Source organism: Lycorma delicatula, chromosome 1 (assembly GCF_047948215.1).
Source record: "Lycorma delicatula isolate Av1 chromosome 1, ASM4794821v1, whole genome shotgun sequence".
NCBI classification, from domain to species: Eukaryota; Metazoa; Arthropoda; class Insecta; order Hemiptera; family Fulgoridae; genus Lycorma; species Lycorma delicatula.
Window position 1 is genome coordinate 26,900,695 of NC_134455.1, and position 27,377 is coordinate 26,928,071.

General features: G+C 31.5%; 1 protein-coding gene across 1 annotated transcript in view; it reads right to left on the reverse strand.

Moving 5' to 3' along the window:
- Nucleotides 1–27,377, reverse strand: part of LOC142318065 (protein Skeletor, isoforms B/C) — a 395,343-nt gene that overhangs the window by 62,044 nt on the left and 305,922 nt on the right. The window contains exon 5 of the mRNA XM_075354590.1: nt 1,207–1,445. Coding sequence (XP_075210705.1) covers nt 1,207–1,445 — 239 coding nt within the window. The remainder of the gene's footprint in view (nt 1–1,206; nt 1,446–27,377) is intronic.

Genomic DNA, 27,377 nt, shown 5'->3' on the forward strand with positions numbered 1-27,377 from the left:
TTTGGTTGCAATGGAAATAATACATCTTTAAGACAATTTTTAAAAATTCAACTGCTCAGAAGTTAATTTTTACATTTTTTAACACAATAACTGATATGCCAGTATGATTTTTACACATATGCTTATGTTTTATAAGCATTAACCATATGAATGTTATTCAATTACAATGGACAAAACACCTGATCAACAATATTGGTGATAACAGTGGGTCAGACAAATTGCATGTCTAGAAGGCAAAAAGGGAACTTGTTTTTCTTCAGATCTTTCATTTAGTGGCTAAACTTCTTAAAAAAACTGTTCAACAACACTAACCACTTTAATATTAAAAAAACTGAGTAAAACTATGTTTACTATTAGATCAATTAAAGTTACACACTTCTTAAGCATTTATATTATTCAGTAATTATGAGAATTACTAGATAATTTGCAATGATAAAAAAAAATCAATCAATCACAAAACCAGCTGTAATTTACTTTCTTAGAAATTATGGCTGAATATTGTATGTTTAATATTATAGACTGTCATTATGAGTTTTTATTTGCTAGTTAAACAAATTTAGTTAATCAACCCATGGTGCATTGAATAAGCTAGATTCTCTATTAATATTTGGTAGGGAAATACTATATCAAAAATTATGTTATGTGAAAATCAGTTTTCTGGAAAAATAATACATTTCTGACAATAAAAAATTGTATTATCAATGTAAAAAAAAATCATGCATTACAAATCTAATAATTCATAAATAATATAAAATTAATCGAGAGATGGGTAGCTTGAGAAGTAGTGGTAAAGGAAATTTTACACATAATAGCTGTTAACCAAAGCAACTGTGCTTTTTTCCCTAAACCATAAAAATATAAGCAAGCCATTGTAGATTCAAATTAATTCTTATTTTGAACTGAAAAAGAGTTTTATGGCAGAACCCTGATAAAACTGAGACAATGTTTAAAAGTATTTTATTGTCTTACAACAGAGGACGTGTACAGAGGCATCTGAGGTTAATTTTTTTCATAAAAAAGATTAAAAAACAAAGAAGAAAAATGTTTAAAATTTTTACTTCATCCTACATTATCTGAGAATTCAGGATAAAGTAGACGGTTTAAAATGAAAGATAAGAACATAACATATAGGTTTGGAATAGTGGATAAAACCAACTAAATGAACTAAGTAAAAATTAATCAATAAATTTCAAGTCATAAACTCACCTTCCCATTTCATTGGGTACTTTAATACCAAGTGGTACTGGCTCAGAACCATTTCCTACCCAAAAATAAGCATCTGGTCCAGCACCATCATAATGAAGATTGGGAATGTAGAAGGTTTTGGCATCCAAAACACTGATGTTACCTGAGCGCAACCCATGGGCTAACCTTTTGAATTCTGGTAACACTCGTGCTTTGGGCACTTCTAAATTGCTTGGTACAAAAACATCACCAAAATTTACCTGCACAAAAAATATTACCATTAAATAATATTATGCATATAATAAAATGTTTCTAATAATGTTACAATTATTAAAAAAAATTATTTTGAGAGATAATATTTTGTAATATTGCAAGAAATAACTATGTATATATGACTTATTCTACTGAATGTTTATCTACTGCAGTAAATCATTGTGGATAATCTGAATTGAAGTTTTGTATGGTTTAGATGTTTTTTACTCCAAATTTGTGCTTTCTATTGAGATTCTCTTGAACGGCTTTTTACTGTATAAGTACTGTTTATTATTATTTCTTTATAAAAAGTGTTTCACGAGGAATCTGCAATTCTTTACAGGCGTATTCTGCTTATCGAAACAATGAAAAAAAAGTTCATATAAACATAGGTCTAAAAATGCATTGTTAGTGAATTATGGCTAGCAAAATATTTTGTCTGGAGCTCCTCCAGTGAAATGAGCTCATACTGAAATTTTTTGTAAGCTGAGTGGCAAAATTAATGGTTTTTGACCTGAAACATTCAATAAAATAGGTCCGACAACTGTGTCTCCTTTGATTTTTAAGATATCTGACTTAAAACCCAAAATTAGGGGTCCAAAAAACAACTTTTTAATGTTTAGCTTAAAATAACTTTCTTAAATAAGTAATAAATGCATAAACCTTAACTGTAAAACTTGTAGAGAATTTAATTCTTAAAAAATTATGTAATCGACATCTATGAACACTGAATAACACGTTTTGAAATTGATTTTTATTGAAAACCAAACACAACTAAACAGTTATGAAAACTGAACACTGCAAACGAAAATTTAAATTATAGGCCTATTTCTCTTAAAATAATTTAAACAATTTTGTTTAAATTATTTTATTTATTCATTTAAATATTCCACAGTATTTTTCATTTAAATTAAATTATTTTATTTTTTTCATTTTAATTAAATTATTTAATTTGATAAACTTACAGTGAGAATTACATTAGGTATCAAAATGTCCACCTCCATTGGCAATTCACATTTCAGCGCGACGATTTAAGGACGCCGCTGCCTCCTCCAACACTATGGGTTGTTTTTTATTTCTTGTGCGACAACCATGATTCTTTGTAAAAGTTCAAGTTCATGGTTGGATTTTTGAGCATACATTAATGACTCCATGTATCCCCATACAAAGAAATTAACGGGTTCAAATCAGGGAATCTGGCTGGCCCCGCTATTGGTCCTCTTCGGCCAACTCACCTATTTGGGAATGTTTCATATTCATTGATGTCCAGTTGTTTTAATAGTAATTAATAATAATGATTTCTTCTATTCAATATAAAATTCTAATTGAGGGGATTGCAATGAATACCATATTAAGCTGAGTTACCCGACGATCAAAATGTGCTGGGGCTCCGTCATGTTGGATATACATAACTCTGCGTTACCAGTGGAACATCCTCTAAAAGTATAGGAAGTTGATTTTGAAGAAACTTTAGATAGACCTCCCCACACAGTTGACGATTAAGGTCCGATCAGAATATTTCCTACTACATCGCACCAGACATTTATCGAAAACCGACACTGGCAGTTTGATTCTGAGGTGGCGTCCAAATATGATTGTTTCTTGAATTGTTTATACCATTAACTTAAATGTTGCTTTATCACAAAAAAAGTATTTGAGTTTCTAATACATTGTTATGGAGTAACCAATAGCAGAAATTAATTCCTAATTGTAATCACGTTCTTCTAGATGTGTTACACGCTGAAAATGGTATCGATTAAGATGTTCACGGCGTAATGTTCTTCATATTTTACCATGCGGAATATGTACAAGCGATGATAATCTTCGTGTACTTGTTAAAGGATTTCGCTTTATCAAAGGCAGTATATGTTCGTGACTGTTGCGTTACCGTTCAGAATGTAATACAAATGACCCACGTTCTCTCAGTTTTCTGAATATCTGTAAATACTTGTCCGTTCGGAATAATTCGATTAGGAAGTCGTATACAATATTCCTCAATAGCTTTATAAGCATTACCATTGCAGAACTCGCAGATAAAATGTATATCTGCATATTTCTCGTTTGTAAATTTATACGAAATTTTTCACTGTTATTGCAAATTAACATTAATTTAAAGAACAAATTAAAATAAAATAAAAAAGTGAAATAAATATTAACGTTATTACACTAAAAACACTTAGTACCTAACAACTGATACTCTTCTTAGTATTATTTCACGTTGAACTTCATACCGCAACACAGAACTAAATATTAGTACAACAATGTGTAAAAACATAAGCAATAATTTTTGCAATGGAACATACAGTAGATGGCTCCTATATAGATAGATTAGCATTCCTAGTGGCACGCAAATGCATTAAAGAGTATTAATTGCTTTCCAACCACAATTACAGTTGCGTCAGCTAGTTATGTTTGGTTTTCAATAAAAAAAATTTGAAAACATTGTTTTCAGTGTTCATAGACATTGATTACATAACGTTTTTAAGAATTAAATTCTCAACAAGTTTTGTAGAAAATGTTTGTGCATTTCTTACTTATTTAAGAAAGTTATTTTAAGCTAAACATTAAAAAATTGTTTTCTGGATCCTTAATTTCGGGTTTTAAGTCAGATATCTTAGAAACTAAAGAAGGTACAGTTGTGGGTCCTATTTTATTGAATTTTTCAGGTCAAAAAACATTAATTTCGCCTCTCAATTAACGTTCAAAAAATTTCAGTACGACCTCATTTCATTGACGGAGCCGAAATCCAGGCGAAATCTTTCGCTAGCCGTTAACTCGCTAACGAAGCGTTTCCAGACCTACGAGAGGTTATCTTCAAAGTAAAGACCGTTTCATTGTAAAAAAAAATATTCTAAAAACTTTATAAATATTTTTTATTTCTCTTAAACTACATACCTTATACTACTTGTCTATATAATCGCCACCTGAAATCAAGACATTTATCGTAGCGGTACACCCGCTTCAATAAACCCTAGTCGTATTTTTCTGTCACCAGTCCATTTAGCCACTGATTAACAGCATTTTTAAGTTCATCGTCACTCGCGAATCGCTTACTACTCAAAAATTCTTTCAATTTCTCAAACAAATGATAATCAGAAGGAGCTAAGTCTGTACTATGGTGGGTGATTGTAAATTTCCCACCCAAATGTTCTCAGTAAATCTCGTGTCGGACCCGCAACATATGGACGTGCATTTCCGTGCAGCAGGACGACGCCGTCGGTTAGCCGCCGATTTTGAATGGCACGCCTTAACTTAAATAGAATTTCGCAGTAGGCTTCTGAATTTATGGTCGTTCCACGTGGCATGAAATCAATCAGCAACATGCCAAACCGATCCCAGAAGACTGGCTATCAGTTTGCGGCCAAATGGCTGTAGTGATTGAGGATGACGTCATTCACTTGACTGCCGTTTTCTCTCTGGCGTGTAATACGAAATTCATGTTTCATCGCCGGTAACAATTGAATTAAGGAACTCATTACCTTTTTCTGTGTAGCGTATCAAAAATTCCAAAGCAGATCTGTTAGATTGAGTTTTTATTATGTTTTTAATTAAGTCATCATCATTGAATGTGTTCCGATGTTTCATAATTTCGTATTTTTGTCTACATTTATAAATGTTACCCTTCTCGAGTATATCCATTTTTTATCATTATTATAAACTTAGAAAATCTGTAAATTATTTTTGCAATTATAATAATACTATGTTTGCATTCTAACAAACGTTCAGCAAATCTTTTTTTAAAATGATCTATTGGCTTTTACCAATAAAAATATTATTACATTCATTGTACTTAATTTTGTGTATTCCTCTTTATTATTTTAAAATACTTTATAATATGATTATTTGGTTTATTATTTATTTTTATCATGTGTTAATAATTTTTCTACTATTTTATTTATGTAATTGTATTTCAAGTATAAACTATTATTATTCTTTGTGTAATTTTTATGCTGTTGTATTTTAGTATAATTATCTTGGTATTTTTTATTCTGTATTTTACAAATTTTGTTCTGTCCTCTATGAGTTGGAAAGCCGCAATGTACCCGTAGCCCTGCAGGCCGGAGTACGTGACTATTTGTCTGATCGCATGGCTCTGTTTAAGGATGCGCACCTAGTTGTGGAAATGTCCGTAACCAGGGGAAGCCCGCAGGGTTCCGTTCTGTCCCGATGACTGTCTCCTGTTAGTTCGTGGTAACTCACGTCCGCAGCTAGAAGACCGAGCGCAGGCGGCTTTGTCAACCACAGAGGGCTAGATGGACATTCAAAATTTAAGGATTTCTTTGCCCAAGACAAAGTTTATGCTTCTCAAGGGTGCAGACAAATTATCAAACAGTCGTCACCCCCGTATTAATTATAAAGGCTGTATAATCGTCCGAGTTATGGTTCATAAGTATCTAGGTGTTTTGTTTGATGAAAGGTTACTGTTTAGCAACCACATTAGGCAATTAGCGGCGGACGCCGTCTCTGTGATGCATAAGCTTAGGAGGATTGCTCGAAAGGATTACGGAATGTCGGGTCGTCATTTGTACATGGTATACCGAGGTGTCTTCGAAAGTATGACCTCTTACGCGGCGTCCGTTTGGGCGCATAGGTTGGAAAGAAATCGAGCACTTATTCAATATTTAAGGAGTGCCCAGCGCAGAGCCTTAATTTTATGCACTGGTGTTTTTAAAACAATTTCCTTCAAGGCTACCACTGTATTGAGAAAAGCTTTGTTTTCAATCGATTTAGTGGTGAAAGTTCGGGCGGTCATGTGGGAATTGTGAAGAGGCAGGGAGGACGAGGTATTTTGGATGCGGTTTCGGGCCGGGCCTGCACCAGAGCGGAACGGTGATTTCAATGCACTGGTTCTAAATTTCGAATAGTTGCCCATTTCCCGCCTGTGGAGGAGGCTTTGCAGCCTCGCGTTGGAACCATGGCAGCAAGAAAGCATGGAAGCATGGCCACGACTAAGGGAAGGTCCTTGTATAGATTTATACAGGACCTGGGGGGATGGTATGGCTCTCCTTCGTTTTTAAGGGCGGGAGCTCTCCAACAATGTAAATTTAAACCAATATTTGTTTTGTTTCCACCTGGCAGCTGATGAGCTGTGCTAAGTTTGCGGGGAGGTCCAGTCGAACGAACACATGATGTTCGACTGCTCAGCTCTTGGGGGGCCAGAACTCAGGCCCCCCTGAAACTTAGAGGTCAAGGGGAAAATTGGTCAATCACAAGCGGCAAGTCAATGAGGAAAAACTGCATTGTCGGACCATTGGGAGTTCCTGATGTGGTTGTTTTGTTCAATCGACATCAGTATTTCACCTAAGAGGAAAGACTCCTACCGCCCTGTCCGGCACTATCCTTCTTAATTGCTTTTACAAAATTTTTCATTAGTCCTAGCTTGATATGGGGAGGGGGTAAAAATATTTTTTGGCTTCAACTAAGGGCTCATGAATAATATTTTTCCCATTTGTAGTTAAGCTGTCTCGTTTATTCCACTCTTTGGTAACATAATGTTTATCCCTAGCTCGGCTTTCCCATTCGCAAAGAAAACACATGTACTTAGAATAGCCTAACTGCATGCCTAAAAAATTAGCTATAACTTTCAAATCACCACATATGTTCCAGCTATGCTTTTTATAATTTATTTTTCAAAAACGTCTTTCATCACACTGTATGTCTCTTTCAAATTAATACCATAAGCGATTGGTATCGAAGGTTATTTGTTACCGTTGTGTGATGTCATAATATGTGACTATGGTATGATTTAATTCTTTGGCTGGTATTTTTTATTTATAGCTTACAAATTATGTGAACAAAGTTAAACAATAAAAAATGAGCTAGCAAAATACAATATAGGAGCTTAAAATGCTAACTATACGTTGAAAAACGAAAAAAATCCTTTAGTTAAAATTTAAAACTTTTTCAAAATCATATAATGTTCATATTCGTTTTCAGCATAAAAAAGCAGATTAAAATCATGTCACATGTTACGAAACAAAAATTATTTTATCAGTGTAATTAGCAACAAGTACCGCCCGCTGGTCAGGATCATATCCTCGTTGAGATGCCATTCGTAAACGGCAAACAGGCTGTTTCAAATTAGTCAATTCCCTATTTCACCACGGCGCTTGTCTCTTTCAACCGGAACTGTAGGAAATAGAGAGTCCTTTATTGACTCACCAGCGTCAATAAAGGACGCCGACAATATTTCTGTGAGGTTCTCCAATTCCAAATCATTGACACTCCTGTCCAAAACTCGGAGTCTAACCGAGAGAAAATTCACAAATTTCTTCCAGTCCGCATGTCTGTGAAGAAAGCGATCCTACTGAACTGGAATATTACATCGGTAGCGATTACTCGAGCCACCAAAAACATCAAACACAGTCAACCGATGATCACTCAAGTAATCAACTACCATCCAATCGCACACAATGGCAGGAGTAAACCTGCCAACTGTAACATCAATGTTTGTTCCTCCAAACAACCGACGACCATTACCATACCAACATACGTGGACAATTCACCAGCTACATTTAAGACTTCCAAACTGTACTGGGCAATAAACCCCTCTACTACTTCACCACTGTCGTATGTGCGACCACTATGCCACAATAAGAACTTAGAATTCACGTCCGCATAAATATTGTAATACCAATGAGACCAGAGAATCGTAGGATTTTATACCAGACCTCAAGAAGACGATTATCAGGATCTTGATATTGAAAATATGAACTTACAAGCAAGATCCGAACATCCACGCGAACAACATGATGATTATCTGAGAGCTGTCGCATAAAGACACAATCTAGCGCCCTTTTGCATATAACAGCGGACATGCTGTTAGAACCATTACAGAAGTGTTTCCATCCAGCATAACCTAGCAGACCCTCAGAGACAACATAAAGATGTTGCAACAAAACAACATCCAAACACCGCCGCAAAGCTACAACACCCGATTCCACCTGAGCTATGTAAGCACTCTGTTGTTTAACTGTCTGAATCTAACTGTCCAATGAATTGAGATACGTATCAACAGCCCTCAGATAACAACCACAATATCTACTATCTACAGAGTGCTTATGATCTTTCCTTAAACGTTAACAATTAATGCAAGTCGGACCTTCTGACTTACTTGGAAAATCATCGCGTTTATGGCCCTAAAATTCTCATCTACTCTAAAAACCCATCTCCCGTTGATCCATCAACGCACCATCACTAATCTGTACCAGGAGCTTCCCAGCACACTTCCTGGCGGAGTATTCCACTAAGCAATACAAATATCGACAGACTTGCCCAACGGGCCCGCAGAAACAAACCACACGGTCCATCCCACGACTTCACGGATCGCCTTCATCAGGTTGCGGATCACCCACCCTCACCCTCTCCCTTCGCCGTGTCGACGACTATAACGTAACTGGCTCGTCCAACAGTAATAGCCTCACTGGATAAATCGGCTGTGCTCGACTTTATCCGGTCCTTTAGTCCTAAATACAATATTTCAACATCCTACGGCTAATCGTTTTTGAGTTATGCGCGATACATACGTTACAGACGTCACGCCGAAACTAGTCAAAATGGATTCAGGGATGGCAAAAATGGATATTTCCGTTGAAATCTGAAAATCAAAATTTTTCGCTATTACAATACGCTATTTACTTCTACAAGGAAGTAAAAATTAAATGAATTAGAGCCAAAAACAAAAAAAAAAAAAAACAAAACAAAACAGAATATTACATTTAGTGGGGAATAAATTAAAAAAAAAAGTAAAAATATTCATTCATAGGTTAAGGTTTAATTCAATTTTCTCTAAATCTAAGACCCCGTCTAATAAAAGGTAAATAAGAACGTAAACATTTTGAAAAAGCTTTTATTTATTTAAGGGGTTATTTGTTTGTAAGGGGTTTATAGTTTTAGAAAATTGTAGGCATATTTGATAGGCCTATATAATATGATATACAGAATAATAAAAATAATAAAAAAGATATATTAAAACAAAGGGAGACAGAGCAAAATCACAAAAAAATACATATATTTATAATTCAATTTTACGAGCTGGGGGTTGATTATTTTGAAAAAGGGTTTTTTGATCTATTTATACAATTTGGGTATGAAATCTGCCAAAGAAAACCTTTTTTCATAATGTCTGAAGAAAATCAAAATTGGATTTTCGCGATATCCCCAATTCTATTAAAGAATTTTGAGAAAAAATTAACATGATCAATACCCCACATTGAGAATTTTTTGAGCCAAAATATGGAGAAAATCGGTACCGTCAATCTGAAATATAAGGCCAAAAGCGTGCGATACAAATTTCCAACAAACGTACGCATACACATCCTTATAAATGTTTTTTTTTTTATGTGTGTGTAAATGAACTAGATGGACCCTAAAACGTAAGATTTGAAATACCAGTTACCCTATTTTTGATACGATCATCATACTTTTCCTGTCAATATAGCTATTCTAGTTATATTCGCCGGGAAAGTAATACATACACAAGAAAGTAAGTCAAATAGTAAAGCGAAATTTAAAAAAAAACAGTTTACTTTTATTTCCACTTAAAAAAATTATGCTTATTTTTCAATATAATCCTCTTGCTTTCTATGCACTTCAGTATATTTTTCAATAAGCATTTAATTTCCTTCTTGGAGCCAAATCAGGATTGTACAACCAATAAACCAGCAGTTCAAAACTGAAATCTTGAAGGTCAAAAATTTGTTATTAAAGGTGTATGAGGACAATCGTTACCATTAAAACAAAATCAAACCTTTTGAAAATTTACACACCTTTCGGACTTGTTTTTTTGTCTTAAGTGATAGTAGTGACAAGTACTGAAGTAAAACTTTCAAGCTGATGGCCTAACTTTCAGTTGTTCATCGTACGCAAAAATTCTAATTTTTATCCGATCAATCCATTCAAGGATCTTTGTTCCACTGAAACAAATCTTAATATCGTTAAAACTATTTACCAATCCCTTCTGTTTTCATATCTTATAAAATGAGAAACAAACTGCATTAATTTCCCTTAGTACAGTCGGACAAAGGAGCGCACTCATCTACTGCAGTAATAAGCTCTCATTGAGAGCTTTTCAAAGATATATCATAAGTGGTACTTAGTTTCACGGTTCCAGAGTTATAACCAAATAAAATTCTAATTAATGAAATATTTGAATCTTACGAAGGGAAGTCACATCGGTTCAAATCCGACATCGGTCATCTCCTTTTATTTTTTGAACTTTTTTTTAAATTTAAATATATATATTTATTAAATAACTATTAACCTCTGATTGTAAAAAAAATTTACAATAAATAATAATTCAATAAAAACAATAAAAAAAAATGAAAAAATATCAGAAGTTAATAAAATAAAATTTTATGTACCTTTAAAACTGTGTACATGTAATTAATAAGTGTACAAGGAAGTCAAGTTGGTGTCCACATCAGATTTTTTCAATTACAGTTAACGACTGGAATGTAAATGGATTACAAGAAAGTATGAATTTTCATTAAAATAGACGAGAATTTAGGCTTGTAATATTATTTAATATTTATAGAAATCCTTTAGCAATTTATATGTTCTAACATGTAATCATAGTTCCATAGTTCAAAATGAAAAATAATATGTACGTATTTTTTTACTATTTCTTATTTCATAATAAATCTTTTTTTAAAATATTTTAATAGATTTGTTTTTATATTACGGTTGACGAATGTCTAATGCATGTTAATATGAACAACAAATAATTATGTTACCGCTATAAGTAATAGAAGAAAATAACTATACATAAACATTATAAATATTCAAAGTACTTATTAATTGGAACTAAAACTATTGGAACTACTTATGGAAAATATGAGCTCATATTAAATATGATTTAATACTATTTTTTAGGTGATATTATCTCTAATTTCTAACACTTTATTAACATACAACAATTAACTCAACTTTCTATGGCGATGATGGCACAAATAATGTGTGTGTGTAAAATTATGCGTTACTTAATTACTAAATGTTTTTAGACAACTATGTGAATAATATTTGGCTTTATCCAGCATTATAATATATATATATATATATATACGCATATAAATTAGAAAAAAATTAAGTAGTGTACGAAATACCAAACTGGTTTTTTCAGGAGAGGGTGTGTGCCTTAGGTAAAAACACTTGGTAAGCGAATTTCACAATATAAAGCAGGTGTGGCCAACAGTTTTGCATCAAACCAGTCAAATGACTGAAGACAAATATAAAAAAAAAAAAAAAAAAAAAAAAATGGTTTTGTATAATTTGTCAGTGGAAGCTCTATTATTCAATACTTTGTTATTCACTAGTGAAAAAGTTATATATAGGAAATTGTACGTTACATAATATGATGAGCAATCATTTAAATTCTAGATTATAGTTATGCAGTCGTCACAGATGTTAGTAAAGATAAAAAGTTAGTGTAACTAATAAATTAATACAAAACTGCGGTAGGATATCCCAAGCTTCTGTACGTTTTCTGTGTTAAATTTTTTTTTAATAGTTTTTATTCAACATGTATTATTATGAGTTGAATTCGTTAAGTCGATTAGTTTTAAATGACAACATCAATTGAATACAATTTGAGGGATTTTTAACATTAACCAAATCGAATACATTAGTAATGTAACGGATATAATATTAGATAATTATAAGTGCCATATTTAGATAGTTAAAAGAATAAAAATAAATAAATGTGCACTTTTTATGTAAATGTAGGCCATAAAATTCCAGCATTTATGCACACGCAACCGTCCGGAATAATAATTCGTGGGATCATGCAGGACACTATAACTTGCGCCACTTGAGATAATGTTATTTTTAATATAGTTTTAGGTATACGATAGGAAATACGTAACTTTTATTTCTTTTGGGATAATTTCGAATAAATTTCACATTTTGTACTTTAGCATTAATTAGTGTAATCAACACATCGTTAAAGTAAACTGACAATCTATGATCTCCGTTATATTTGTAGAAGGTTCAAAGATTGGCAGGATAGAAAAGACAGAAAATTGGAAAAATTGTATTTCACATGATGTAATTTGTAAAACATGACTAAGTATCTTTCAATTTAGTGCAAGAATGAATTGAAATAATTTCGACAGATAAAGGCTGAAGCCGATAACAGTAAGACCGACTTACAAGCCGAGTCAATGACACATCCTGACTGGGTGATAACTCTCAGTTATAAATCGGGTGTAATCCATTCTTTATATATTTTTCATGCGATACGACTTTCATAATCCAAAAAAAAACTATAAATAGGATTAGGTTTTGAAGAAGTATCTTTGATTTGAATTTTATTTTGCATATTGAGAAATCATAAATCTTAAAACGTGGGGTTACACCAGCAGACAAAAGTTTACGTATAAAATTAAACTTATAAAAATATTTTTTAGCATTCTGCATTCTCATGTGTGTGTGTGCTTGTGTGTGCGCGCGCCCGCGCGTTTTTGTAAAGCGGTGTACTAAACGGACAGTTGCTGTTTTCAACAAATGTTCAAATTAAGCGTCTTCGAAATTTTAAAAATCGCAAGCTTTAAATTAAGCTTTACGACTTTTACAGAACGACGAAAATTACAATTGTATAGCTGAAAAAGTTTGAACCCAATATTTTCCATTATATTTGAAGTTTGGTTCAGTTAGTCCTTTAATAATCGTTTAAAGAACTGGTCATAAATTACGAAATTAGTAATTAATAGTCGAAATTTTAATATTAGTATTCTTATATATTTGTTGAACTTAATGCAAAGTAACTATATAATTGAATTAGGTTCACTATTAGAAAGATTGCGTGCATGCGCATGCGCACACGCGCTCTCTCTTCCTCTCATGCATATACACACACACCCATACACAATATCTATATAGATATATATAGAATTTGAAAATTAGAAATATTTTATTACAAAGTTATTTATTATAAATATTTTGTGACTATTTTAAAATTAAAGTGAAAATAATTTGTAAATTATTCGATTAATTCTGAAAGTAAATTGAAAAAATTATAAAATTAATTGTATTAAATTTTTTTTTACTTCCTTGTACGAAGTAAAGGAAATATTGTGATCGCAAGAAATTTTTGTTTTCATATTTCAACGGAAATATCCATTTTGACCATCCTTGAATCCATTTTGACTAGTTTCGGCGTGACGTCTGTAAGTACGCAAGTATGTATCTCGTATAACTCAAAAACGATTAGCTGTAGGATGTTGAAATTTTGAATTGAGGATTGTTGTAACATCTAGTTGTGCACCTACCTTTTTGATTCAATCAACTGATCCAAAAGTGTCCAAAAAACGCCCAAAATCCAAAACAAAAACTGGATTTTGGACTTTTTCTTAACTGTAATAAGAAGATATCATTGAGAGCTTTTCAACGATATACCATAAGTGTTACTTATTTTTATTAGTTCCAGAGTTATAGTCAAATTAAATTTTAATTAATGAAATATTTGGATCTTAGAAGAGGAAGGTTCGAATCAGACTTCATTTCCTTTTTTTTTTTTAACCTTCTTTTTAATTTAAACATATTGATTTATTAATAATTATTAACCTCTGCTTGTAAAGAAAAAAAAAATACGATAAATAATAATTCAATTATAATAATAAAAAGATATCAGAAGTTATTAAGGAAATAAACTTTTATGTAATTTTCATTTAAAAAAAAAGTGTATGTAATTTAATAGGTGTACAAGGAAGTCATGTAGTGTCCCCATCAGATTTTTTTTTTTATTCTGTTACACTATTATTTGAAATTATGTTTTTAAATGCAGAGAAAATTACTGAAAGGTCTTAAGTGACAAAGCCGACATATACACCAAAACTTTTGGATTGACAGGATGAGATGGGCATGCTTTGATTCAGTTTTGTACAACTATACACCCCTGCCCTTGGCATCACAGATATTAGTCAGTAAGTGGAAAATTATTATCTTCTGATAATTTTACTGATGCGTTATGTAAAAAAAAATAATACAAGTAAATTAGACTGTAATTCAAAGTAATAGGAATTTTTGATAAAGATTTACGCAAAAAAGGTTTTTACATATTAGATTTATTTAAGTAGTTGGTTTATTGAACTTAATTAAACCAAGTAAAATAGAAAGAAATTTACGTAATTCTGCGCAAGAAGATTAACTTTTCATTATTTTATTTTGTATAATTATTACGTATCATTTTTTTTTGCGCAAGAAATATAGAAAACATAAATTAAATGAGAAAACTAAAAAAAATTAATTTTTTTATTTATTCAGTGTTAAGATATATTTTTTTTATAAGAGAATTAAATTACTATAATCGTAATTAGATGAAATAATTAAAAATAACCAGTAAATCATGCAACACCACCATCTACTTCGAACTCATTCACCACTGTAACTCGCTGCAAAAGCGCGATGAAAACTTCACCAGTACAAAGTCAACTTAACTTATAATTGAAGTTAAGTTGTCTGTTGTCGATCTTAAATTAAGCGTGAACGATTCAACCAATTTTCATGAATTTGTCATATTTAAAACTTCATATGCCAAAGGTGACGCTAATCAATAGTTGCTTTTTCTGAGGGTTTATTTTCATTATATATTTCCTCGTATTGTAGAGAGTGAAGTAATTACTTCATGAACAGCGTATCACCTGCATTTCGATGGGCTTGGCATCCCTACATGGATTCAGCTTTGTTAGTGGAGAAGGAAACAAGAAACAGCCTACTTTCTCTAGTAAATTTAGCACGGAATTTTTTTTTTTATATACTTGCGAATAGTTTGCAAGTTTTTTTTGTGAAAATTACCAGTATAACTAGGATATCAAGTTGCCTTCATCCGCTAGGTGATGGAATCTTAACATGTATTCATACTGAAACATAATATTCTTGTGTAAATCCGGAAAAATGAGTGAGGTTCCTGCAATTCTATCTAAATTATACTGAATATTTCTATTTATTTTTTTCACTTCACTATTCACTTAAAATTTTGTTAACATTCAACAACAGTTAAACATAAAAATACTGAATTTATGATTTATTTCTTTTAGGAAAAATATTATTACGATTCCTAGTAAAATATATCATTTTAGAATTATAATTATTAATCGAGTACAAAACAAAATACATTTTCTCTGAAGAGAAAATCTGGTCAGTGATATTCTGGTAATTTGAACAAAATCTCAATATTGATCAAAATAACTCATTCCAGCAATACTGTAGAAGAAACTAACACTGATGATAAGTTTTATAATTAAAAATTTATGTAAACAGTTTATTTACGTATAGTGATAGACTTTTGGCCAATCTGAATGGATTACCTAAAAACTAATTACCTTAATATTAAGTGTATTCTTCATTTAGATAAGAAATTTATTTTATAAAGATTGGCAATTACTGGATGGCATTTTTCTCAAAAATTTATTTCCTTTTTTCTTTTCGTTCACATCTTTTCATAAGCTATGTAATATTACCGACAAAAATGTTAGGAAAAATCGATTCTTTATTCAATATAAATTATTTCAGAATAAGATGTAAACATTTTTCTAACGGTTGTAGTGGAGCTGGTAGTAAGTCCTTATTTTTTAAATAATAAAATCTGACAAATCGATTGCAATTTTCTTGGCTTTCAAAGCGAAAACTTACGCTAGAAGTATGCTAATGATTTCATAACTTCTAAAATAATTGTTTTATTTTAATTATATTCCACTTTGTAATTTATAATTGAGAATGGTATAACTATTTAAGTTTTTAACAAAAATCTATACTTACAGGCATCACAGTAGAGCAAGAAACAAACTGAACTAATCAAACTGTTCAAACTAATCTTTACAGAATTTGTGGCTATTAATTCGAAATTCCGGAGGTCAGTGCGGGAAATTTCCATAAGTATTTATACGCAGAAAACAGAGAAAGAAAATTCAAAATATCTTCAGTTTATTTAACTCTTTATGATAAACCTGCATCTGTTTACCGGATTTTATAATTGTTATTGTTATTGGAAAGGACTTTTAATTTTTGTTGGAAATTTAAGGTTATTTTTGTCTCGAATAAAATACTAAAATAGCAGTTAAGGAAAGAACGAAGGTAATAACGGAAGGAAGATAAAGTATAAAGTAAAGGAAAAGTAATATTTATATGTTGATAGTTACATAAGCAATTACAGACAGGCGCAGAAAAAAATCGTGCGCAAATTGTAGCACTACAAGATAAGGGAAGTACGCCAAGGATGTGAATAAAAAATAGTATATCTTACAGTGAAACTTGAAAGATCTGCAATTATTGGATGGCAAATTTTCTTTAAATATTTTCACATCAACAATTGTGCAATTTCCGGGCTATCAAAATGACAAACGGTTTACACAAATTACATGGCCAGTTAAAACATCCATGCTGTTCTCTTCCTATAAAATAGCAGTAGTTAGCGCCACTGGGAATTTTAACATTAGTTAAATTTTGCTATTAGTTATTATTCGCCTTTAATAAGTGTGGTTAATTAAATACATTATCAACGAATAACCCATCGGGTTGGTCTAGTGGTGAACGCGTCTTCCCAAAACAGCTGATTTGGAAGTCGAGAGTCCCAGCGTTCAAGTCCTAGTAAAGCCAGCTATTTTTACACGGACTTGAATACTAGATCGTGGATACCGGTGTTCTTTGGCGGTCGGGTTTCAATTAACCACACATCTCAGGTATGGTCGAACTGAGAATGTACAAGACTACACTTCATTCACACTCATACATATCATCCTCATTCATCCTCTGAAGTATTATCTAAACGATAGTTACCAGAGGCTAAACAGGAAAAAGAAAGAAGTATCAACGAATAAATAATTCAATTTTAAAATTTGTATTTGTTTGTTTTTTTTTTGTGGTTAATCACTGCGTAAAATTGTGCGTGAGAATATGGAATGGTAATGTTGTAGCATATTAAAAATGTTAACCTTACTGAGATTTGAACCTGAGACCTTCCAGATGAAAGGCTGAGACTACCACTCAACCAGTCCACTTACTGGAGGTTGGACTTGGTCAGATAATGTGAAAAAAAATTAAGTATATAATATTTATAAAGGTAAAACATACTAAAAATTATCGAAATTCTTGATTTTATAATCTATTACACCTATGATTCTTTTAAACAGTCACGTATTCGGCATTACATCAACTCTTACATAATACATGGAGAGAATTTGGCAAAGATTAGTCCTCACCAAAACCAGTTTTCTATAATAGGAAAACGCTAAAAATTGAATCACTTCAATTGAGTCATAGAGATGAATCTTTGTAGAACACATTGCTCAAGATTCAAGTGATGGGTACAACAAAAAGATATATTTCTTCAGTCGCATAAAAATTGGGGTTATCAAAAGTCTAATTTCCTTAAAATAAAGTTTATATAGAGTTTTGAAAGATTCAAATTTTACTTAAGAATATATTTAAATCACGTTAAATAAAATTAGTAATCGTATCTGTTAAAAACTCCCATTATGAATGTCGTGGATATTTAGCCCTACACGGGGCACTATCAATATGTTCATTACCAGGGACATCAAATGACTGAAGAATAAAACGAAAAAAAATTAGCTAGACCTTACGTTTCAACTTTAAAATAGGTATTAACCTTTTTGAGATAAAAGATAAATTTGCTAGAGTTTGTTAGGGGTGAAGAAATATTATGAAAAATGCATTTGAAGAAATGGAATTGAACAGAATTACTATTTTATTTAAGCCTACGTTAAATGGTTTCTTTATTCTTTATTTCTTTACCGAATATTTGATGAAAACTACGTTAATAATAATATAATTATCGAATATTCATAATTACAGAGCTTAGAATCTTTAAGTTTTACACCGAAATTTCGAAGAAAAGTACGGTATTATTCTCTTTCGCATTGTGGAGAGGGGAGTTGGGGGTGAAAATGAGTTTTCTTTATGGTTTGAGGTATAAGGAGTAAATATCTTTTACTTAAATTATGCTTTCCTTATACATTATATATTGTGGTTTTGTGGTTCCTATATATATATATATATATATATATATATATATATATATATTTAATTATAGGCCTATATGCAAAATTTGTGACGAAATATTTTTTCAAGAACTGAATTTTTTATTTTTATTGTTTTTAATTTTTTATTGCAGTGCTTTTCTGTCATGTAGCTATTTTTTATAGATCAAAGGGTTTTCTTTGTGTAAACTTTTAGATTAGAATGAATTGATACTTTTTCAAAAGGAAACAATAAAATAACGAAAATTTGGTTTTTTTGAGCAGAACTGGGCTAGTTTTTTTTAATATATTGTTATTTAATCTATATATATATAAATGTTAAGATCGTTTGTGTACGGCTTCAAAAACTCAAAATGTTCTGCACCGATTGAGCTCAAATTTTAGCACGATATATAACCCGCATCAAAGATTGTTTTCATCTATTTTTAATAAATCTATCTATCTATTTTTAATTTGTACAGTTTTTTAATAAATAAGAGGCTAATAAATCAGATGGAAATGTAAAGAAAGGAAAACCAATCAGATCAATGCAAGAAGGCCGCTGTCAAACACGACGACCAATCACAAAGAGCCCGTACGGCCGTTGCCAATGTAAACAAAATCACAACTGATTAAGTAATAAATTTCTTTGAATTATATTTAACAGCTAAAACATCTGTATTTTATTAAAAAAAAAAACACCAAAACAAAACGAAAAGCCACCAAGAAGGATGACTTACAGTAAATAAATTAAAACACCCAACTTTCTATTAGCCCAGATAGACTTAACACTATGCAAAGAAAAAAAGTTGAAATAACCAAATACACAGAAAATAATACCCCTACATAATGACCAAAAAAACCTTTGTTAGGTTATTTTTTTACATATATATGACCAAACAAAAGTTTTTTAGTCATTTAGCGTTCTTTGCTATGTAAAAGCAAAGAACAAAATTCACAAATAGTAACACTGAAACCATCCAACTAAGTATTCGTTTTTTTTTTTTTGTTTTTCTAACCTCCGAAATTACTGTTATGCATTGCTTCAGATGATGATATGAATGATTTATAGCGTATGAAAATGCTATGCCTGACCGGGATTCCGCATTTAAAATGATGTGTTTTTTGCAGTCCACAAATCTTTATATATAAAAATGTTAAGTTCGTTTGTGTACGCTTCAAAAACTCAAAATGTTCTGCACCGATTGAGCTCAAATTTTAGTACGATATATAACCCGCATCAAACATTGTTATTATTTATTTTTCGCATCAGTCACATACCCGCGACCGCGAGAAAACAGTTTTTTTAACGGTCAGGTGTGTACCAGTGACCGCGCCATCTGCCGGAAGCGAGGGGAACTACTAGCTACTACTACCGCTAACGACAACCGCAGTCACATGTGAAACAATACCTGTTCCCAATTACATTGTTTATTAAAAAAAAAAAAAAACGTATCCACTTGCATCTGATTCAAATTATTATACAATCTGAATTAAATATTTACTTTAATCGAGGTACTTTTGTGTGATCGTGTCGTGATTGAGCTGCGCCTTTCACCAAGTTCTGAATTTATTAGAAAACGACCAACAGTGGGATATATCTATTAATGACGCGTGCAACACTGCACATCCAAACCAAATTCGCGCATTATTCGCAATTATATTGATCGCTTGCTTTCCATCATCTCCCACAGAGTTATGGGAGAGATATCGATCGCATATGACTGAGGATATTTTGCATAGAGTACGCCTAGAAAATACCAATATGACTATGGAATTTACAGAAGGCATTTACAACGAAGCATTTATAAATATTGAAGACAAGTGCTTAGCTATTGCAAATAAAGTTCTTAGTCAATTGGGAATGCCAGCACCCACCCGAGCTGCGATTGCTTCATTTGATGTGGATTTACGCCGTGAACAGAGTTACAACATTGGTGATCTTCAGTCATATGTCCGATCAAAGATTCCCAAATTAACGCGTGAACAGAAAGGCATTTATGATCGCATAATGCAAATGATAAATGACGGTGTTGGGGGGGGGGGACCTTCTTCTTGGATGCGCCAGGAGGAACTGGGAAAACATTCCTCATTAGATTGATTCTAGCAACGGTTCGATCAAAAAATTACAATTATCCTGTTGCGGAATATTAATCAGCCAAAACTCTGCAACGGCACGCGACTTGCAGTTGAAAAATTGATGAATAACGTAGTGGAAGCAACGATTTTAACGGGGCCTTTCAAAGGTGAAGATGTCCTCATTCCTCGAATACCCACAATCCCGACCGATACACCATTTTAATTTAAAAGATTGCAATTCCCAATTCGATTGGCATTTGCAATCACAATCAATAAAGCTCAAGGTCAATCTTCAGAATTGTGTGGTTTAGATTTAGATGCGGATTGTTTCTCACATGGGCAACTGTATGTTGCGTGTTCCCGAGTGGGCAAACCAGATAGCCTTTATATCTACGCAGACAGTGGAAAAACAATTAATATTGTATATCCACAAGTATTGCAAAATTAAACTTCTATGAAACGTATGCTTTGTTTTGTTTCTCATTTCTCATCCATGCAACCACAATGTGCCACAGCGAAGCGTGGCGGGTAGAGCTAGTATATATATATATATATATATATCTAATATACTGACTGGCCCATCGGGCTGGTCTAGGGATTAACTCGTTGTAAATCAGTTGTTTAACAGCTGATTTTCAAAGTCGAAGGTTGTGAGCTTCAAATCCTAGTAAACGTTAGTTGCATTTATTTGGCTTTGAATACTAGACACCTCCGATGGTTGGGGTTCAATTAACCACACGTTTGGAAATGGGTCAGCCTGAATCTGTAGAAGAACTTACTTACTTAGAAGAACTTACTTAGACCCTACTTACATGTCGTACGTATCATCCTCATCTCGTTGTCGGAGGGGGAAGGAGAGGTTGCTTATTGTTCACTAGTTAAACTGATTGCAACGTATACATTAGGAGAAAATAAATATGTATATATATAAAACTAACACTAACAATAGATAAAATCCTTAGCTTTTATATCTCATTGAAACATTAAAAAAAAAAAATACTCTACTAAATAACTGATAGAATTTTTCACATAAAATTTAATGATGGAAGAAAAATCTTACAACTAAAAAATATAATTGGCAGCAAAGTTGCTGTTATTTCCCGACATTGAAAAGCCTAAATATGTATTTCAAAAACTACTTTCTCAAACGATTTCAAGATTTTTCTTATAGTTGTTTTCCCATAAACAATCAATTAAAAAAAGGAAATTAAATGCATAATATCTAAGCCCTACCTTTTTTTTCTAAACTATCCAAGTAAAAATTGGAAAATGAAAAATTCGCAAATTTCGCCTACCCTTTCAGAAAATTGGCACAAAATTTTATCACGGTAAATACCCCGTAAATGGAAAATTGCTGAGTAAGTTTGAAAAAAAAAACTGGTTCATCCAATGTGAATATATTTAGTGAAAAATAGTTCGACATATACATATATATGAAATATATAAATTGAGGAGGATGAAATGGGAGAAACAATACTGAGATCTGAATTTAAGAGAGCATTAAAAGATTTAAATGGCAGAAAGGCTCCTGGAATGGACGGAATACCTGTAGAATTACTGCGCAGTGCAGGTGAGGAAGCGATTGATAGATTATACAAACTGGTGTGTAATATTAATGAAAAAGGTGAATTTCCGTCAGACTTCAAAAAAAGTGTTTAGTAATGATACCAAAGAAAGCAGGGGCAGATAAATGTGAAGAATACAGAACAATTAGTTTAACTAGTCATGCATCAAAACTCTTAACTAGAATTCTATGCAGAAGAATTGAGAGGAGAGTGGAGGAAGTGTTAGGAGAAGACCAATTTGGTTTCAGGAAAAGTATAGGGACAAGGGAAGCAATTTTATGCCTTAGATTAATAGTAGAAGGAAGATTAAAGAAAAACAAACCAACATACTTGGCGTTTATAGACCTAGAAAAGGCATTCGATAACGTAGACTGGAATAAAATGTTCAACATTTAAAAAAAATTAGGGTTCGAATACAGAGATAGAAGAACAATTGCTAACATGCAGAGGAACCAAACAGCAACAGTAACAATTGAAAAGAACATAAGAAAGAAGCCGTAATAAGAAAGGGAGTCCGACAAGGACGTTCCCTATCTCCGTTACTTTTTAATCTTTACATGGAACTAGCAGTTAATGATGTTAAAGAACAATTTAGATTCGGAGTAGCAGTACAAGGTGAAAAGATAAAGATGCTACGATTTGCTGATGATATAGTAAAAAGGATTTCTTCTAAATCCTTTTTACTCTCTAGCCGAGAGCAAAAAGGATTTAGAAGAAACAATGAACGGCATAGATGAAGTCCTACACAAGAACTATCGCATGAAAATAAACAAGAACAAAACAAAAGTAATGAAATGTAGTAGAAATAACAAAGATGGACCACTGAATGTGAAAATAGGAGGAGAAAAGATTATGGAGGTAGAAGAATTTTGTTGTTTGGGAAGTGGAATTACTAAAGATGGACGAAGCAGGAGCGATATAAAATGCCGAATAGCACAAGTGAAACGAGCCTTCAGTAAGAAATATAATTTGTTTACATCAAAAATTAATTTAAATGTCAGGAAAAGATTTTTGAAAGTGTATGTTTGGAGTGTCGCTTTATATGGAAGTGAAACTTGGACGATCGGAGTATCTGAGAAGAAAAGATTAGAAGCTTTTGAAATGTGGTGCTATAGGAGAATGTTGAAAATCAGATGGGTGGATAAAGTGACAAATGAAGAGGTATTGCGGCAAATAGATGAAGAAAGAAGCATTTGGAAAAATATAGTTAAAAGAAGAGACAGACTTATAGGCCACATACAAAGGCATCCTGGAATAGTCGCTTTAATATTGGAAGGACAGGTAGAAGGAAAAAAAATGTGTAGGCAGGCCACGTTTGGAACATGTAAAACAAATTGTTAGGGATGTAGGATGTAGAGGGTATACTGAAATGAAACGACTAGCAATAGATAGGGAATCTTGGAGAGCTGCATCAAACCAGTCAAATGACTGAAGACAAAAAAAAAATACATATATATATATATATATATATATATATATATATATATGTACATACATTATGCTATCCGGAAAAAAGTTTTGTGCTTTTTGTATTTTAATGAACTTCTTAAGGTGTGATACGTCAAGATGTGAGAAAAAATCCGGTAGGTGATTATTATTTCGATTGATCATCATACTTTTTTCCGTATATCTAGCTTATTGCTGAGAATATAAAATTTTAGCAAATTGTGAAGTATATTAATGGCCTTTTTCTTTCTTAAATTACTATTCCATAAATCGCAGGAATTTTGTTGAAAATAGTATATCTTCTACTCAAATATACTCAGAATTTCGGAAATAAATTTTTTTCAAGTGCTTGATTTAAAAAGCTTTAAGATAGTTTTTTAAATATCTTACCCCGGTTTTTATTAGTTACAATTAATAATTATTTTTAGAATTCAATTTTTTATTTTTCATATTAAATTTTTAATCTCTTTTTTTTCATACTAGTATTGAATTAGGAGAATTATTCTTTTACGTGGGCATTATATTATTGTAAATGTATCTCAGTAATACAGACATTTAAACCCCAATAATTTGAAACTCATTTATGTATTTTCATAAATAGTTAAGTACATGTTTTGATGATGAAAAAGAATTTAAATTAACTAACAAAATGTACATTTACTTATATTTTATAATTTTTTTTTTTAATTTGGAAATGTAAAAACTTAGCGTAGAAAATCTACGAAGAATAATCTACCTTCTAATCTAAATAAGGAAGCTTATGTTTAAAAAACTAATAACAGGTATTAATGAAAAAAGAGAAAAAATGGCCATTTAACTGCGTTACATTGTAGTATGTATTTATTAACATAATTAACACTTTATTCATATTACGTTTAACTGAATGAATTTTTATTTAGAAGTTAGGTTTCATTTGAATAAAAGAATTTAAAACTTTTATACAAACACCTCGTAAAAGAATCCAAAAAAAAAGGAATTATTAGGTAAACGTATCCCTAAATTTAATAATTACAATCAAACTCCTGAATAAAATGTTTGATTACGTTTTAACTGTTTATTTTAATTTGAGATTATACTAATTCACGATATGCTATGAATAGACCATTCTTAATATAGAGTTACTAATTGTAATCTAAGATACAATAATATTAAAATGTGTTTAATAGTTATGTCTTTAAAGAATTATAAATTTGAATTTTGCAATATCCTTAAAAATTAACTCAAATTTGATTTATAAAAAAATTCTGTTAAAAAAGGTCTTGCTAAAAGTTAATTTGTAATGTTTTATCAGTACAAATACGATTTGGTAACAGCTATTAATCGGTATTCCAGTAATTTCATTTACTTTTCCTTTTTTTTTAATACAAAGAAAATTTTTATTATTGCAAAATTTTCATCGTAAGGTATTGTTTTTACGGTGTAATGTTTCAGAGTAGATTTTATTGTTAAAAATTAATTATAAAAATCACTGAATAATTATATATTGTACGAATTTCCCTGTGAAACTAAGAAGTGCAGTAATTATTGCTTATAATTCAAGATGGCCCCGATTGTGTATTCGTGGATTCGGGCAAAAGGCGTTGGCAGTGCCCCAGAGCGGAGACCGTGAGTGTACCGCACTCTCTGCATTGGACTGAACCACGAGCACGCGCATGAACATCCACCCGCCGGTCGATGCCGGGATGAAAGTGAAAATGGTCGTCCCCGCCGTTTCACCACGTTTAAAATAATTCACTCTTTCTGGTCGGTAATAACTTAATAGCCTTTGTATAAAGTGTTAACAACTGGAAACACGTTTTAAGTTCAAGAACAAAAATATTTAGTAAAATTTACTACAAACTGAACAGAATTTATTTGAAATTCATACAGTAACAATAATTCTCTATGTCAGTAGTACGAAGGATAAAAAAAAATTATAATATTTTCAATTTGTTACAAAAGAAAACCGTTTGAATAATAATTTCACAGTAGGCAAATCAAAATCCAATTTTCTCACCCATGTATATTACTTTATTACAACAGAATACTGAGAATTAATAGACGTTTCTTATGTTCCAAATTTTATTTTCTATAAAACTTTCAGAAAATAAGTTTTGAGTGCTTAGTTGTATTCACAAATATCAATAGTAGAATATATTGTTATTCAGATTAAAAATTTTTCAAGATTGAATACGTCTTTAAGAAACTTTGAAAAGAGAAGAAATAATTTGACCCTTTTTTGTGGTTTAGCCTTACTTTTCACCAAATGGACCGACACTGATCCTTTTTACTTCCTTATACAAAGTAAAAGAAGTATTTCGATCGCGAAACATTTCGGATTTCATATTTTAACGGAAATATCCATTTTGACCACGAATCTCTGAATTCATTTTGATTAGTTCCGGCGTGACATCTGTACTTACGAATGAATGTATGTATGTGCGTATGTATCTCGAATAACTCAAAACGATTAGCCGTAGGATGTTGAAATTTTGGATTTAGCACTGTTGTAACATATAGTTGTGCGCACTTTCCTTTTTGATTGCAATCGAAATTAAAATAAAAATTTTAATTTGTGAAATATTTGGATCTTAAAGGAAAGGCACATCTATTCGACTCAGATTATCTTTTTTTTTTAACTTTTTTTTAACTTTTCTTTTTTTTAATTTAAATATATTGATTTAATAATTATTAACCCGCGAATGTAAAAAAGGTTTTACAATAAATAATAACGCAAAAATTTTCTGAAACCAGGGAATTATAACAGCAAAACCCATCAACTGTAATAAGCCAGATATAGTAGTTGTTGATAAGATGGAAAAAGTAACTTACCTAATAGACGTAGCCATCCCATCAAGTAACATCAACACTAAACACAATGAAAAGCTGCAGAAAGATCTTGTTTTTGAAATTAAAGAAATGTGGAATCAAGAAGAAGTTTATATAATCCCGATAATTATATCTGCGGAGGGAATAATATAATCTTCTTTGCACAACAGTTTTGAAAAACTAAAGATCAATGGAAGACCCACGCGCTAATGCAAAGAAGCGTGATAATTAATACCTGCCATGTTGTCCTGATGGCACTTAGTCAACAATAGCAAGCCTAATCTCGTTGGTATAAATTACTCCGAGTTTAAGGAATGTCACCGGCAAAAGCAAAAGCTGTGAAAGTGTGGGATAATGATAATAATAATAATAATATTATGAAAAAAATCAGAAGTAATTAAAGAAATAAAATTTTATGTGCTTTTAAAAATGTGTATATTACATTAAAGTTAACTCCAGAATGAATGAAAAAGAGACACTCACAAGAATAACATATATACTGAGGCATACATGCCCGATCTTTAATAAACTGCAAAAAATTCTTATCGTTTATTTAGTTACTCCATATTGTCGGACAATATTCTCCAAGTCGGAGTTGATCATCATTTCGTTTGTTTTTTGTTGCTAATCATTTAATCGCTCTTTGATTTGATGTTTCATCTCTCTCTTTATATTCAGCATCCTCTCTTAATTATTTTTATTCTTTCCTTGTTCTTAATATTTTATTCTCCTTCATATTCATATTTTTATCGTTTTTTGAATATTTCTTCATATTATCTTTCTTTTTCTTGCATGATTGTTTCTTATTAATTTTTGATTATTCACCAAATAATAAAAACTGAATATTTTATACCGTTGGTCAAAATTAAAATTTGTAACTAGTATACAGGAGTTCGCTAAACGGAATAGTTTAATTATTATTAACTTTTGTTTATACGACACACTAGAAAACTAAACTTTTTATTAATAAGCAACTCACGAAAATACGAACAATACTGATCTAGCAATACAAATAATAAAGGGACTTTTACCCTATCCTAATATTTCATGTAAGATTGTTAAATTAATA